The 16,076-nt window shown below is 35.9% G+C and overlaps 1 protein-coding gene across 2 annotated transcripts in view; it reads left to right on the top strand.

The window, feature by feature from the left end:
- Positions 1–11,882, top strand: part of Serpini1 (serpin family I member 1) — an 87,467-nt gene extending 75,585 nt beyond the window's left edge. For both annotated transcript variants that reach the window (XM_074073844.1, XM_074073843.1), the window contains exons 7-9: positions 5,849–5,935; positions 8,106–8,195; positions 9,002–11,882. In XM_074073844.1, coding sequence (XP_073929945.1) covers positions 5,849–5,935; positions 8,106–8,195; positions 9,002–9,078 — 254 coding nt within the window. In that variant the 3' untranslated portion in view covers positions 9,079–11,882. The remainder of the gene's footprint in view (positions 1–5,848; positions 5,936–8,105; positions 8,196–9,001) is intronic.
- Positions 11,883–16,076: the final 4,194 nt, after the last annotated feature.

The raw sequence follows: 16,076 nt of genomic DNA, 5'->3' as shown, positions 1-16,076 counted from the left end.
GTGTAAGGGTTAGGGATGAGGGGGTATATAGGTTTAACAGCATTATTGATGAGTCTAAGATCCTGGATAAGGCGGTAGGTGCCATTTGATTTTTTTACAGCTAGGATGGGGGAATTGTATGGGGAGTGGGTAGGTCTGAGGAGCCCCTTTTGGAGTAAATTGTTAATTATTGGTTGTAGTCCCAACAGGCTGGAAGTAGGGAGGAGGTACTGAGGCTGGCACAGAAAGTGATGAGGGTCCTGTAAGAGGATCTTGATGGGAGGACAAGTTGCCAGGGAAGGAGTGTCCGTGTCCTATACTCTAGGATCCACCCCTGAAGGGAGGGTTTGGCTGGTAAAATCAGAAGGACCGGCCATAGCCATAAGGGCAAAAAGAGGAATGGGATAGAAGTTAAATGAGATGGAGGCCTGAAATTTGGTCAAAATATCTCTTCCCAGTAAAGGGGTGGGACATTAGGGCATGACTAGAAACTGGTGGGCAAAAGGATGACCCGAAAAGGAGCAGGAAAGCATGGGGGTCTTTCTGGGAAAAATACTTTGTCCCCCTACCCCGACAATAGGGTTTGTGATGGGCTGGTGGCCCCCCAAAACTCTGTCAGAACCAAAAAAGTAGCACCGGTGTCCAGGAGGAGGCAGATGGGGCACCCATCAACCAGAAGGCTTACTTGGGCTCCAGAAATGAGATGGTAGTCGCAGGGAGGGGAGTCCCAAGGCCCCATCAATCGTCCGTTGCCAGCCCTATGAGGTCTGGACTGGAATGTGAGACCGACCCGACCCCCCCCCTCCCCCCGCCGGGAGTCAGGGCAATCAATTGCCCAATGTCCAGGGGCATGGCATCTAGGACATGGCCATGCTGGTGGCTTGGGGTTGGAACAGGCTTTGGCTCAATGCCCTTCCCCTCCGCAGCCGTAACAGGAGCCCAGAGGATGTCCTGCTGACAGGCGTTGAGAACCCCGTGTGAGGCCATCTCTTGGCCCCCACATGGCCTGAGCCAGCATTTGGTATTTTTGGCATTTAGCCTTTTCATCCTGGGAGTGGAACACCTTGAAGGCGGTGGCCAGCACCTCAGTCTGAGGAGTGAGGGGGCCTCTATCAAGTTTTTTAAGTTTAGCCCTAATATCAGGGTAACTTTGGGAGAAAAAATAAGTCATAAGGAGCTGCTTACCATCTGTGGATTCTGGGTCAATGTTGGTGTGTTGCTGAAGAGCCCTGGTTAATCTATCTAGGAAGGTAGAGGGGTTTTCTGTTTTATCCTGGATGATTTCCTGGAGTTTTTTCAAAATTAATGGCCTTTTGTGAGGCCCGTTTTAATCCTGCCAAGAGACAGGTGGCAAATTGGTTCCGGAGGGTGAGACCAGCCTGGGTGTTGTAGTCCCAATTGGGATCATGGTCAGGCACCGCAAGGGCACCTGTAGGGTGAGCGGGACTGGTTTGATGGACCTCATCCGTGTATGTGTGAGCCTGTTCCCAAACCCTTTTACATTCCTCAGGCAAGAGGGTGTTAGAGAGAATGAGATAGATATCATGGTAGGTTAGGCTGTAAGACTGGAGTAAATATTATTGCCAACAGAACCATCATGTATCTCTGGCATAAATCCCACTTGACCATGGTGAATAATCTTTTTAATGTGCTTTTGCTTTTCAGTTGAACATTTTGCATGTGTGTTAATCAAAGATATTGACTGGTAGTTTTCTTTTTAACTTGTATCCTTATCTCGTTTTGGTATCAGCCTAATGCTGGCTTAATTTAATGTGTTTGGAAGAATTCCTTCCTCTTTTGTTGTTTGCAATAAGTTGGTTTATATTAGTTCTTTTTTAAGTGGTTCTTAGACTTCAACTGGGAATCTACCTGGTCCTGCTATTTTCTATAATGGGAGACTTTTTATTACTGATTCAATCTCATTACTTGTTACTGATCTTCTCAAGTTTTCTATTTCTTCATGATTTAATATTTATAAGGTGTATGTGTCTAGAAAGTTAAGCTTCTAGATTATCAAATGTGCTGGCATATAATTGTTCCTAATAATCTCTAATGATCCTTTGTATTTTTCTGGTAATAATCTCTAATGATTTTTATTGTTTTTCTGGTAATGTTTCCATAATGTTCTAATGTCTGTCTAATTTTGTGATTTTTAAAGAACTTTTAGCTTCATGTTAATAGGTGAATTTGGTCTGTGATTTTCTTTTCTTATACTGCTCTTTTCTTACATCACTTTGATCACAAAGTGAGATTACTCACAGATAAATTAGACAGCTTTTATTCTTTTTCTAGTGCCTAGAATTGTTTTATAATAGATAATCCTGTCTGTTCTTTGAAGATTTAATTAGAAATCACATAGAAAGCAATCTAGGCTTGGAGTCCTGATTTTAAGGATGGGCAAAGTTCTTTTGTTTAGTGATTTAATGACTTTAATGGTTACTGGAATACTGAGATAGTGTATTTTTCATTGATTCAATTTTATAACTCATATATTTCTGCCAAATAGCATAGTTATGACAAATCTGTTAATTTTCAAAATTATCTGCATAAGGAAGCATAAAGAATCTTTTAGGGGGGATGGGAATATTTTGTATCTTATTTGTAGATGTGGATTACTAGGTGTATACATCTATCAAACTTACCATATTGTGTTTTGTAAATAGATAAAGCTAATAGTAAAGATGTTATAAAGTTGATTAACATCTACTCCAGAAAATTATGCATGGTATATTTTGTGGTTTTCAAAACATTTTAAGCCAGGCACTGATGGCTCACTCCTATAATCCTAATGATATGGGAGGCTGAGATGGACAGGATTGTGATTCCAGGCCAGCCAAGCAAAAAAGTTTGTGAGACTTCATCTCAACAGAAAAACCTGAGCATGGTGTCCCAAGCCTGTCATCCTCACTACTGCTGGAAGCATAAGTAGGAGAACTGCTGTCCAGGCCTGCTCAGGCAAAAAGCAAGACCCTATCTCAAAATAACTATAATAAAAAAGGGCTAGAGGTGTATCTCGATCAGTAGAGTGTCTGCCAAGCAAGTGTGAAGTTCTGATTTCAAACCCCAATACCATCCAAAAAAAAAAATTCTCTTCTGTATCTTTAGAAGCTTTTTTTTCTTTTTGGAAATCTTTTTTTCTTTATGAATCTTGTTAAAATGTCTTTAAAATAACTAGCTCCCTAAAAATTACCATTGCTTTCTTGTTCTTTCTGCCACAAGTATCTCTGCCACCTCTGGCATTTTGTGGGGGTCAATGAGAATGCATGAGCAGATAGTTGACTGAAGAGGTTACAACACTTGGGACAGAGGGCATAAATAAAAGGGTGATTTTCTTATTTCAAGGTATCTTGTGCATACAGTAGGTCAGGCCTAATAGCTATTGGAGGCAGTTTCTCTGTGTAAATTGGCATGGCTGAAATATCATGTAGTACGTTTGAGATCTTCCCTGGGCATGTTTAAGAAGGGCTTAGCTGGCAATGTGGACATTCATAATCCTTTAGGAAATGGATTCTGTTTTACATTCAGAGCCATAATTGGTTCATGATACATGACTTTCCTTTACCTGACAGACTGATACAACTGGTCAACAGAATCTGAAATCATCAGTTGACTGCTAAATATTTAATATATTTTACAGTCTTGGAATTCATGTGCTTGTTTTACCAACTAAACATATTTGATTACTTAATATAATTTATAATTTTCCTTTTGTTAAATGAGACAAGAAAACAAAACTACTCTGGATTTGAGAGAGCTAATTATACTTAATCGCTAAATATAAAAACTTAATTGCTTTTTAATTTTTTTCTAGTCATCGAATGTGTTTTATAAGAAAGTATTATATGAGATGGACTATGTAATAATGAGATATAAGAATATATAATATATAATAAGATATAATAATTATATCTTAATACCAAATATGATCTAAGGAAATCATGTTCCTATTGAAAGTATATTTGGAGATGCCATCGTTACTTACCTTAAGGATTATTCAAAATAATCAGGTGATATGCAGCAGATGTACCAAAGCCATTGATGGATATCATTTTCTATGTATGTAAGATAACTGTGTTTTTGAAAACCTGAAAGGTAAATGTATGCTCTGGGTAGGACTTGGTAACTTAACAAGTCTTACTAAGCAGTCTAATGAGAAGTCAATTGTGTTTGTACTGAACAGTGCTGGGCATCAGCAACAAAGTTGTTTAAAATTTGCATTAGAGTTCCTGGAACTGAAAAAAAGAAAAGGAGCTGGGCACCAGTGGCTCACACCTGTAATCCTAGCTATTTGGAAGGCAAAGATCAGGAGCATCATGGTTTGAAGCCAGCCCAGGGTTTTTTTGTTTTTAAGATATATTTGGAGTGTGTTGTTTTGCTCTAATCTTGGAGAACAGTTAGAAAGTCAAGACTAAAAGCCATTTCATAGTTTTCTAGGCATGCCATAACAATGTGGCACAAATTGAGTGGCTTCAAAAACAAATTCTTATTTTCTTACAATAGAGGCTAGAAGTCCCAGATAGAGGTGTCAGCAATATGAGTGCCTTCTGAGGCCTTCCTCCTTGCCCTAGAGTTGCCTGGCATCTCCCTTCGTCTTAGTTAGAGTTGTCCAGAGAAACAGAACCAGCAGGATATGTGTGTGTACAAGGAGAGAAAAAGAGAGAGAGAGATTTTAAGGAATTGCCTGACAAGATTGTGGAGATCAAACATCTGCAGAGTAGAATCCAAGAAAAGAGTTGTAGCTTTTTCCAAGGCAGTCTGCTGGCAAAATTCTTACCTGCTTGGCAGAGATCAGTCTTTGTTCTAAGGCTTTCAGCTTATTGGATGAGCCCCACCCACATGGTGAAGGCAATCTTCTTTATTCTAAGTCCACTGATTTAAATGTTACTGTCTTCCCAAATCATCTTCGCAGAAACATCCAGAATTATGTTTGACCAAATATGTGGACACTAAGGCCTGGGAAAGTTGACACATGAAATTAACCAACACATGGTCTCTCTGTACCTGCCTGTATCCAAATTAAAAAAAAAAAATTTCCTTCTCTTATATGGAGACTAGACATACTTGACTAGAGACCTCATTTTAACTTAACACCTTAACATTTTAATGACCTCATTTTAACTTAACACCTGTTTCTATACACAGTCACGTTGTGGAGTGCCAGCGGTTAGGACTTCAACCTATGAACTTGAGGGGACGCCATTCATTCCACAATGACCATTAATTCTAAAAGTAAGCAGAAACAGAAAGGGAATTTAAAGGGAAAAATAGTCTTCCCATTACTAAAAGCCTATATTTTCTCTGATTCTGAGGTAACACGTTGGTCATTCCTGAGATAAACCAATTAACTGGAGTGGAATGGAATTATCTATCAAAAGATAGATACATTTTCATAATTCTATAAGCTAGAAGTCAATATCATTCTTCTTTACCCAAGGACATCTAAATGATTAGAGATTAGATTTAAAAAAGAAAAAAATAATGATTCTAGTTATTTCTAGATTTTTACCTATTTTCATTATGTTCTTTTTACTGCAATTTACAGAGCATTGTGTAAGATGTTTTTATCTTGAGTTATGAACTAATTTGAAATCACTACTAAAAACAGTTTCTGCTTTTTCTGCCATTTTAAAAAATAAACAATGGAAAATTACCAACAAAAATAAAGGGGAAATTAACACAAGGATATAAAATGAGGGCAAATTAGAAATCACATCCTGATGTTTCTTTCAGATTATAAATGAAATCTCCTAAGACTTGTCTTTAATATCAGTATCTTGGTGTCTTAAATCGCTCAAACCCATTTAACAAAAAGGTCTGATGTTTCCTTATCTCTGATACTAAAGAAATTCTCCTGGTTCCCTTTTTGCAGATAACAAAGAGATGTTCCTTTCCAAGGCAATCCACAAGTCCTTCATCGAGGTTAATGAAGAGGGAGCTGAAGCGGCCGCTGCCTCGGGTACATGCTAAACTGTGTTCTAAAACTTCCAGATTTATATTTTTAAGACAATCTTGTTGGGGGAGGGGGAGATCATTTTCAGAACCAATCTAAAACACTGTGTTCAAAGTTAGGAAAGCAAATGCTGAACCAGCCAGAATGTTCTAAATAACGTGCGAAGCGCGCGTCCTCACACCGCTGCCCCTTAAGCTCCCATCCTCCTTTCCTCCCTAATGAGAGACAGGCCGCATGTGGCAACTCTGAGAATCGATTTTCCTGCTGTGTTGCTGCCTGCTTAAATATTTTAAATATTTGCCTACTGTGCATTTAAGCATTTTTCTTACTCCCTAATTACTCTTGAAAGTTGGTTCTTAATTTTGTCAGCGAAATGCTTTTTTTGTTTTTAAAAACACACATAAATAAAGAGTATATGGGGAGGTGGTTGGTACCAGTGGGAGGGGAAAGGAGGCGGGGAAGGGTGTGGGAGGGTGAATATGGTGCAAATACTGCGTACTCAGGTACGTAAATGGAAAAATGAGACCTGTTGAAACATCCAGAAATGGGGAGAGGGGGGATAAAGGAGGATTGAAGGAGGGTTGAATTCAAGTATGGTCTATTTGACATATTGTAAGAACTTTTATAAATGCCACAGTGTACCTCCAGCATAACAATAAAAAAATTAAAAAGAGTATATGATAAATATAATAAGTACTTTTAAATACTTGTAACTAAATAATAGCAATTGAACAATAATTTTCAAAAACTTCTGTAAATCTCACATCCAAAGGACAATGGTAAATGTCCTTGATCATTTCGGTTGGCTGAAAATGCTTTTCCCTCTGCACTTTCTCCTTTCATTTGTTTGGATTTGCCTCAATCTCATGTTCAATGGCTACCATCAAATTTTATCAGAATTTTTTTCTCCCTTTAGTATAATGTTAGCTTATTTGCACACTTTTTTTTTCTAATTTTGCAAGTTATAACAGTGTTTTCAGGAGGAAAAAAAAAAACCACAGTAGTTTCCAGCATCAAAAAGAGGTTCAAATCTTGAATTTTGTCTTTATTTCTGACAACTAGCTACAATGCTGCAAGTATGAAGGACTGCAAAGGAATTCAGTACCCCAGCTGTAGGAAAAACCATTATATCTCTCACTACCATATTTTTCCCTTTAATCACTACCATCCTTTCCACTTGCTCTGTAAAAATACCCATTGCAGTTGGAACTGGTGGAGCACACCTGTAATCCCAGCTACTCAGGAGGCAGAGATCAGGAGGATAGTGGTTCCAGGCCAGCCTGGGAAAAAAAAACTTAGCCAGACCCAACCTCATCAACAAGCTGTGGATGGAGGGGGTATGCATATTCCAAGCAATGTGGGAGCCCTAGATAGGAGGATCATGGTCTGAGGCTGGCCTTGGGCAAAAATATGAGACCCTATCTGAAAAGATACTAAGACAAAAAAAAAAACAGCTAGTGGTGTGGCTCAAATGGTAGAGCACCTAAGTAGCAAAAGCAAAGCTCTGCGCTCACACACCAGTACCAGTACTATAAAAAAATAAATAAATAAAATAAAATAAAAAATGGCAGACAAAAGACATAGTGACTCAAATATATAAAGAAATTGTCTTTTTTTCTGGCAAGAATATTTTCTTCTCCTCCTTGTCTTAATTAAAAGGATGGTTTGGTAAAAGCACAAAGATTAAACTGAGACTAAAACTTTTATAAGAACAGAATAAATTGTCTATTTTTTTTCATTATTTTTATTTTTTTATTGTTGTGCTGGGTTAGGGTACACTGTGGCATTTATAAAAGTTCTTACAATGTAATCAGATATATCTTATTTTTGGTGGGTTGGAGGGAGGAACTTGTTTGTATGTGTGTTTTTGCTTTATTTTATATTTTTCCCTTTCTTTTATTGTTTTTACATTTATTTACATGTGTATACATTGTTTGGGTCACCCCATCATACCCCCCCACCTCCCGCACCTCCCCACTTCTGGGCAGAATGTTTTGTATTTTTAAACAACCAGGTAGAAATGTTAATACCTTTACAATTTTTCTCTCTTTAAGTCTTAAAAATCTTGTTTTCTGTAAATTGCTGCCTTTTCATTAAACAGATAGGCATAGATGTCTTTGAGAAATTATACTGATTGGCTCCACAGATGAGTAATTACTTTCTGTCTGTGCTGTAGGAATGATTGCAATTAGTAGGATGGCTGTGCTGTATCCTCAAGTCATTGTGGACCACCCATTTTTCTTTCTTATCAGGAACAGGAAAACTGGTGAGTCTCTTATGAGAACTTTATTTAATAACCCACAAAGAAGTTTTCCTCTTTAGCCTGGCCCAAAAGACCAAAAATCGTATGTTCTCCCTCATATGTGGACATTAGATCAACGGCAAACACAACAATGGGATTGGACTTTGAGCACATGATAAAAGTGAGAGCACACAAGGGAGATGTGAGGATAGGTAAGACACCTAAAAAATTAGCCAGCATTTGTTGCCCTTAATGCAGAGAAACTAAAGCAGATACCTTAAAAGCAACTGAGGCCAATAGGAAAAGGGGACCAGGAACTAGAGAAAAGGTTAGATCAAGAAGAATTAACCTAGAAGGAAACACACACGCACAGGAAATTAATGTGAGTCAACTCCCTATATAGCTATCTTTATCTCAACCAGCAAAAACCCTTGTTTCTTCCTATTATTGCTTATGCTCTCTCTTCACCAAAATTAGAGATAAGGGCAAAATAGTTTCTGCCAGGTATTGAGGGGGTGGGGGGGAGGGGAGGGGGCAGGGTGGGTGGTAAGGGAGGGGGTGGGGGCAGGGGGGAGAGATGACCCAAGCCTTGTATGCATATATGAATAATAAAAGAAAAAAAAAAAAGAAGCTTTCCTCTGTAAATTAGGGACTTTTACCCCCTGCTCCCCCAATATTAATTAGATAGTTTCTTATGTTCAAATGATTTTTTTAATAAATGAAAACAATTTTTATTTTAATTCTTAGAACATTGCTACTTGTAAGCAAGAAGGAAAATAAACATCCTATTCTTTTGCTCTCTTCCCTTTTTCACTTCCAATCTAATGCAGGTACCATCTTTTTCGTGGGACGAGTCATGAATCCTGAAACAATGAACACAAGTGGACATGACTTCGAGGAACTTTAAATATTTCATTTGAGTAACAAGGAAAATAGTAACAAAGCACATTATGTTTGCAACTGGCATATATTTAGGATTTGTGTTTTACAGTGTATCTTAAGATAATATTTAAAATAGGTCCAGATAGAAACAATATATGTGAATTGTAAGTCAACCTGTCAAGGAATGTTATCAGTATTAAGGTAATGGTCCTGTTCTGCTGTTGTGTGTGTTGTGCTGTTGTTTAAAATAAAAGTATGTACTGAACATGCAAACAGCTACTTTTCATTTTAGAAGTGGTAGTAGTATACAGGTAGCTCAAGGTATTTGGAAACAGTGATGTTTCTTTAAAAACTCTAGTGTAAAGATACGATCAGGTGAAATTTGGAAACAGTGATGTTTCTGGACATCTTAAATCTTTCATAATCATACAGAATCCAGAGCACCAAAGGAAATTAGTGCTGTACATTTACATATAACAAGCAATAATGGGAAGCAAAGGCAGGTACTCCACAGAAATTCTCATTGTCGTTGACTTTGTAGTCAGTGGAGAAGGTAGTACAGGAAAGAAATGCAAAATGAGCATCTTCTCTGTGACTCCATGAGAAAACTTGTTAGAAAGAAAACACAGGGTTATGCAAATCCCACAGATGGCACAGGTTTGTGCATATACTACAATGCTATATATTTTTATCCTTATTTTATGTATTCTCGTTCTACTGATAAAGTTTGCTGTCAACAGAATGCCGCATCATGCCAGCAGCAACCTCCTACATCTCCTTATTGGTCTCTTGATTGCATCAAGAGGTCATGTCAAGTGACTGACTTGCATCTTCTAGGTTTTGTAAGTACATTTTCTGAGGTCCACACAAAGACACAATCAACTAATGACACATTTCTCAGAACATATCCCAAAGATCAAAGTGACACATTTATGTACTTGTTATTTAGACATGACTATTTGTAGAAAATTAGATGGGTCATGGAAGTGTATGAAATCAGCCTTTCTCAAACTTTTATGTGTAAGGCACTCATATTACAAGTGCAGCTTTCCATTCAGTAGGTCTGGGGAAGGACTGAGATTGTGAACTTCTAACAGCTCCTGAGCGATGCCTCTGCTTTTTGTTCATGGACTTTGCTGTTTGTCACTTTGGTAGCAAAACTCTAGTTAATGTAAGGTTTGCATGTTTGATATTTTTATAAATAAAAACAAAAAAAACTATACAATTTTCATAGAGCTTGGAGGTATTCGGGGGTGGGTTGAGGTGGCAATTTGCATTAATAATTCAATACACTTGTCAAAAACCAAAAAAAATGATTTCATTCTAAAGTATTTTTTTCTATTACATACTGTGGATAAATGCAAAATTCCTCTGCATATTAGAACATTTGAAATGTGTTCTTTAAAAATATAAAGACATTTATAGGCAATACCCATGAAAGAATTTATGAACACCCAAGGACAAAATATTTAATGCTGAATTTTTTACAGCTTTTATTTTCAAAAGCCTTATAGTTTATTCATAAATCTTGGGTTATTGCAGAATAGTGCTATTGTTTTCATTTATAATTTATGCAGGCTGGGCTAACTGATGTTGATTCAGTATTGATATTCTGAGTTTATAATATTCTTTATATCATATCACTACTTGTTAAGCATTACTATTGTGTGTGTTCATCAGTTAACTAAATGTGTTACCTATAAGGAAGAATAAATGTCATTATATAATTGTGTGGATTTTATAAAGCCCAAAATGCAATTTTTATTAACTGATATAAAATTAATTCAATCATTCAGAATGTATATCTTAAAATATTCCAATACAATTTAGATGTATAATTTAGAATTTTCCTTTGTTATTAAACATGCCTGTGGAATGCTTAAAAATAATACTCTACAGTACCAACTTTTTCCTATGGCTCAATGTTGCTTATAATTTCAGCATTTTCCTACCTATTGAAAAAGTAATATTGTATAATTCCATTTCATCTCCTTTAAAATAAATAATTACTTCATGTACATATATACACATAGCATGCAGTTTATGAAAGCTTTTTGCTCTTCGAACCTATTTTTGGAGGAAATAAATAATAGCTGTACAGTTTTTGCTTTTATTTGAAATCTTGATTTTTTTATGTGTATGCAGTAGGCTAAATTGCAAACTATAGAGAATATAATCTTATAAATGTAGACATCACCACCATGAAAGATTGTTAGAATCAGTTTTCAAGAAATGTTTGCTTTGGGCTAGGGGCGTGGCTGAAATGGAAGAGTGCCTGCCTAGCAAGCATGAGGCCCTGAGTTCAAATGCCACTACTGCCAAAAAGAAAGAAAGAAAAAAGAAATGTTTATTTGAATACCAGAAACAGTTGAGTCTTATAAAAACAATTAAAATAAAACAGTAAAAAAAAATTTCATTCTCATTAAATGTGTATATTATAATATCTACTTGATGTATAATCAGCTTTGTTTTTTTATAATCAGCTTCTTGAATATATGATGATAGCCATGTTTCTTATCTAAAAACCTGTCTTTAAAAAAGAAACAGAATAGCCTGGGGCATTTCAGTTATTGGCCAAAGGCAACTTGGAATGCATCTTTATGAAGTGTAGGACTTTGTTGCAATCTTGGGAAAATAAGATGAATGGCTATTTGTAATATACAAAATGGTTGGTGAAAAATCTATAACTTTACCTTATTCTCTGTGCCTCACTACATCTCTGTCCATTACAGAGTGAGTCTGTTTAAAGACAAGGTACTTTAGTTAAATACCTTCATTTGAAGGCTGCTGTACGTTGTGGACTCAATAAAACTTATTCCAGCAAGGCTTCATTGTTGCCATTTCCTTCCAGGAAAGCTAGACTGTTGATTAATATTTTAATACACTTTTAAAAAATTACTGAATCAAACTGAAAGCATCTTTCAAGTTGGGCTGAAGTACATGATAAAAAAGAAATCCCAGACCCAGATGAGCTGGGACCCAAAATAGTTCTAATTCCCTAGGAAATGATGGAGTCACTAAGGGTAATGTGGTGTCAAGATAAGGAAAGAGGCACACAAAGGAGTGTAGTGGTGTGGGCAAATCTAAAACCAGCATCCTACAAGTTTTCCCCATTTAATATGTGGGACTCAGCTGCAAGGGGGTCCCTCTGGCACTTACAAGTCACTTACATTAACAAGGATTTCCTTTCTTTCCTGCCTTGAAGCAGAACAAGAAACCCACTCTATTTGATTCTCATCAGGTTGCATAGATGTGTGTGTCTGCATTTTATTTTCTTTCTTTTTAATGTTTATTTTAATAGCTTACTGTCTATATTGGGGGATTTTTCTCCTTACTATGTCAATAAATGAGAGAAATACTTCCACAATATCATTATTTACTAGGGAGCAATTTACCTTCCCTCAAAATGTTTATGACATTTCTTCCAAAGCTTAAGGAAGCCCCTTTAGAGAAAAAGAGGAAGAAATGTGTTTATAACATTAAACTCACTCACATAGAAACTCTGCAAAGTGCTTTTGTGTTGAGTTTTTCCTTCAAGTTCCACAGTATTTAAAATAGAGCAAGAAATATTGCTATTTAAAAGACACTTAAATGGATGTCTAAGTGACTAACCAAAAATAATAAGCATTTGGATAACTGAAAGGGGACCAAAGGCTAGTCTATTTAATTGTATTACACATGTCAGATTTATCAGAGCTTAGTTGGTATGCGAATGAATGAATGTAATAATGTCTTTGCCAGTGAAGTATTACTTTGAAAATGACTTCACTAAGCCTGACTTACTAACAAGATTCCTGTCAGTGGTTCGCTCTAGTAGGATAAGGAAAGGATCATGGAAAGAAGCCTCAGAAGTCCCTAGTCCAATCAAAGTCTCTGAAGTGCTCACTTTTCCCAGATCAGTACTATCTAACAAACCTTGTATTTTCATTACGCCTATGTAATAAGACACAGGAAAGAAACAATGAAAACAGCAAGCTTGCTACAACCTTGTAATTCAGGAGAAATAATTAGAATTTTATTCCAGGCTTTGTGACATTGGAATTTCTTTTTCCCATGTGTTGGTAATTTTGCAGTTCTATTTGTAAGAATAAATTATGATACTAAGTTCTTATTCAAAACTTTACCACTTCTAAGATGTTTTGAATAACTATGATTTTAAAAAAATCATCAAAATTAAGGCATTGTATATATAGTTCTTGAGTTTTAAAAATGTATAGATCCATGTAATCTTCACAATCAAAATACAAAACAGTTTCCTTCCCCCTGCCCCAAGCCAGTCTTGTTCTGCCCTTTCATACTCACACCACGTTCCTCTCTGCATCTTCTGGCCACCATTTCTCTGATCTTCATTACTATAGTTTTGTCTTTTTCAGCTCATATGAAAAGAATGATAATGCCTGTAAAAAATTCAAGACATTGTGCTATTCAGAAACAATGCCTTTGAAATTCGTGCAAGTATGGATTCAAGTTACATGTTCATTCATTTTTATTGCTCAGCAGTAATCCACTGTGGATATTCCTTGACTTGTTTATACTGACCCATTAAAAATACTGGTGTTACTGCTAATGCTGGCAATTATAAATAATACTGTTATAAATACTCGTACAGATTTTTGTGTAAACCTATGTGGAAACTTTTTTCATTTCTGAATGATGATAAACTGTTGGTATTACTGTGTCATCTAATAAGTCTACGACTAACTTTACAAAGAGCTTCCTAATTGTCCATAATAACTGAACCATTTTGCACTCCTACTAGCCATATGTAACGATTTGAATTGATCTATATTCTTGTCAGTGCTAGCTATTGTCAGATTGTGTGTGTGTGTGTGTAGTGGTACTTCATTATGGTTTAAATTTTCTTATCCCTAGATTACTTGACTTTTGATTTCCATAATTTGGGTATTTTTAATCTGTGTATCTTCTTCAATAATTTATCCATTAAAATTTTTGGCTTATTTCTTTTATTGAATTATTTGTTTTCTTACAATTAAGCTTAGAATTCTTTGATAATCTAGTTTTGAGTCCTTTGTCAAATATTTGGTTTGCAAGTACTTTTTTCAATTCAGTTTGTTACTTTCTAATAGTGTTTTTCAAAGACATGAAAATGGTAAAGAAATTGTGTTTTTCAAAGACATGAAAATTCTGATGAGAATGGCACAGTCATCTGAATTAGTGTCCTCTATATGTAAAATGTCATTTGTCTCTAGTTGCTTTCCAGATTTTTTCTTTATCATTTTTTTTCATTTTTGCTTTTTCCAGTGCTTGAGTTATCCTTGATCTTCAACAAGTTGGTTACCATGTATCTAGGTGTGATTTTCTTTGAGTTTATCTTCAAAAATAAAGGATAAACTATAAATCTGTAAATATATGTCTCTCGTAAAAACTAGAAAGTTTTCAGTCACTGCTTTCCCCAAAATTATCTATGTCTTGACATCTTTCTCCTCTCCTTATTGGACTCAAGTGACTCAAATATTAGACCTTTCAGTTTTGTCCCACAATTTTTCTGTCTCTGTTCAGTTGCTTCATTATTTTTGATCTGTGTTCAAGCTCATCGCCTCTTCCTTATTTTATCACCATTGTATTGAGCACATCTAGCTAATTGTTTCAATTATATTTTTAGGTCTAAAATTTTCATTTGATTTTTTTTAATAACTTATTTCTCTGCTGCGTAGTTTCAACTGTACTATACTTTCAAAAGTGTTTGCCCTTACTTCATTGAACATGATTATAATAGCTTCTTTGTTATTCAAAAATTGCAATATTTTAATTATCTTTGGTTTTACCAGTGTGAATTATCTTTTACCTTGTGACTTAAGATTTTCCTGAATTTCCATGTGTTAAATAACTTGCACTGTGTGCTAGACAATTGGCCCAGTCAGGTTCAGGCTGCTTTTCCTGACTTATTTTTCTGTGGGTTGTAGTCCCTCCCAGTGGCAGTTCAGTTTTGAAAGCCTTTGCAGTGTTATTTGGATCTGCCCAGCATGTAGGACCCTTGGGGCCAATCTGGTACCTGGACATTGTTCTACACCATTATTCAGTTGTCACAGTCTTTGGTATCCAGTTTAAACTCAGTTTCACACACATAGAAGTTTAGGGATTCCCAGTACTTTGTACTCTGTGGACTCCATGTCTTAGTTTATTTCCAATTTATTTTTTAAGTTCTCTAAAGTTTGGGTGCCTCTCAAACTTTAATGTCCATAAGAATCATGTAAAAATATTGGTGAAATTCAGATTCTGATTGAATATGTTTGAAGGTCAAGATTGGAATTCTGTAGTTCTTACAAGTTCCCAGGAGATGCTGATTCTACTAGTCTATAGAACACACTTTGAGGAGAAAGGCTCTGCATTACTGCTGTAATACTGAATAAATTTGTCTCACCCATTAATCTTGATATATTTAAAGAAAGCACAAATTCAGTATTTCTCAATTTGTTCAGCATTATTAAAACTTAGTATGATTTCAAAAGTAAATTTTCCAGGTAATAGTCTTCCTTTAAGCTTTAAAATGATAAACTTTGACCATTTTCCAAAATGTGACATAGTCATTCTTACACATTTTTAAACTGTTCCCAGCATAACAGCCATTTCAGTAATTCCATGTCTCACTATGAGACATCTATTGTGCTTGCTGTCATGGTAAAGGTGCACACATGATTACTAGATGATTAATGTTGTTTGTTCAAAGTAGGCAAAGATTAATTGCTTGCTGAATTTTATGTATGCTGTGTAAGTATGCATGCATGTTTTTCTTTTTCTGGTTACATTTTTGTCTCTTTCTTCTTAATTATCTCTTCTCTTTTATGGAATGTATCTCCCTGCACATTTGAATTTTCTTCTTCACATCCATGGTCAGAAACTCATACATCATATTAGAATTCAAATAAAGTAAAAGCAATGATGGCAAATGCTTTGTGCTTTTTACAAGAGTAAAAAAAATTCATCTCAAGTGATCAGACTTTCTGACATATTATTTGTTTATTCTGCTTAATTTTCTACGTTCACATTAATGTTCAGATAGTT

The sequence above is a fragment of the Castor canadensis genome, chromosome 5 (assembly GCF_047511655.1).
Source record: "Castor canadensis chromosome 5, mCasCan1.hap1v2, whole genome shotgun sequence".
Classification (NCBI taxonomy): domain Eukaryota; kingdom Metazoa; phylum Chordata; class Mammalia; order Rodentia; family Castoridae; genus Castor; species Castor canadensis.
This window is presented reverse-complemented; position numbering and strand designations above follow the sequence as displayed.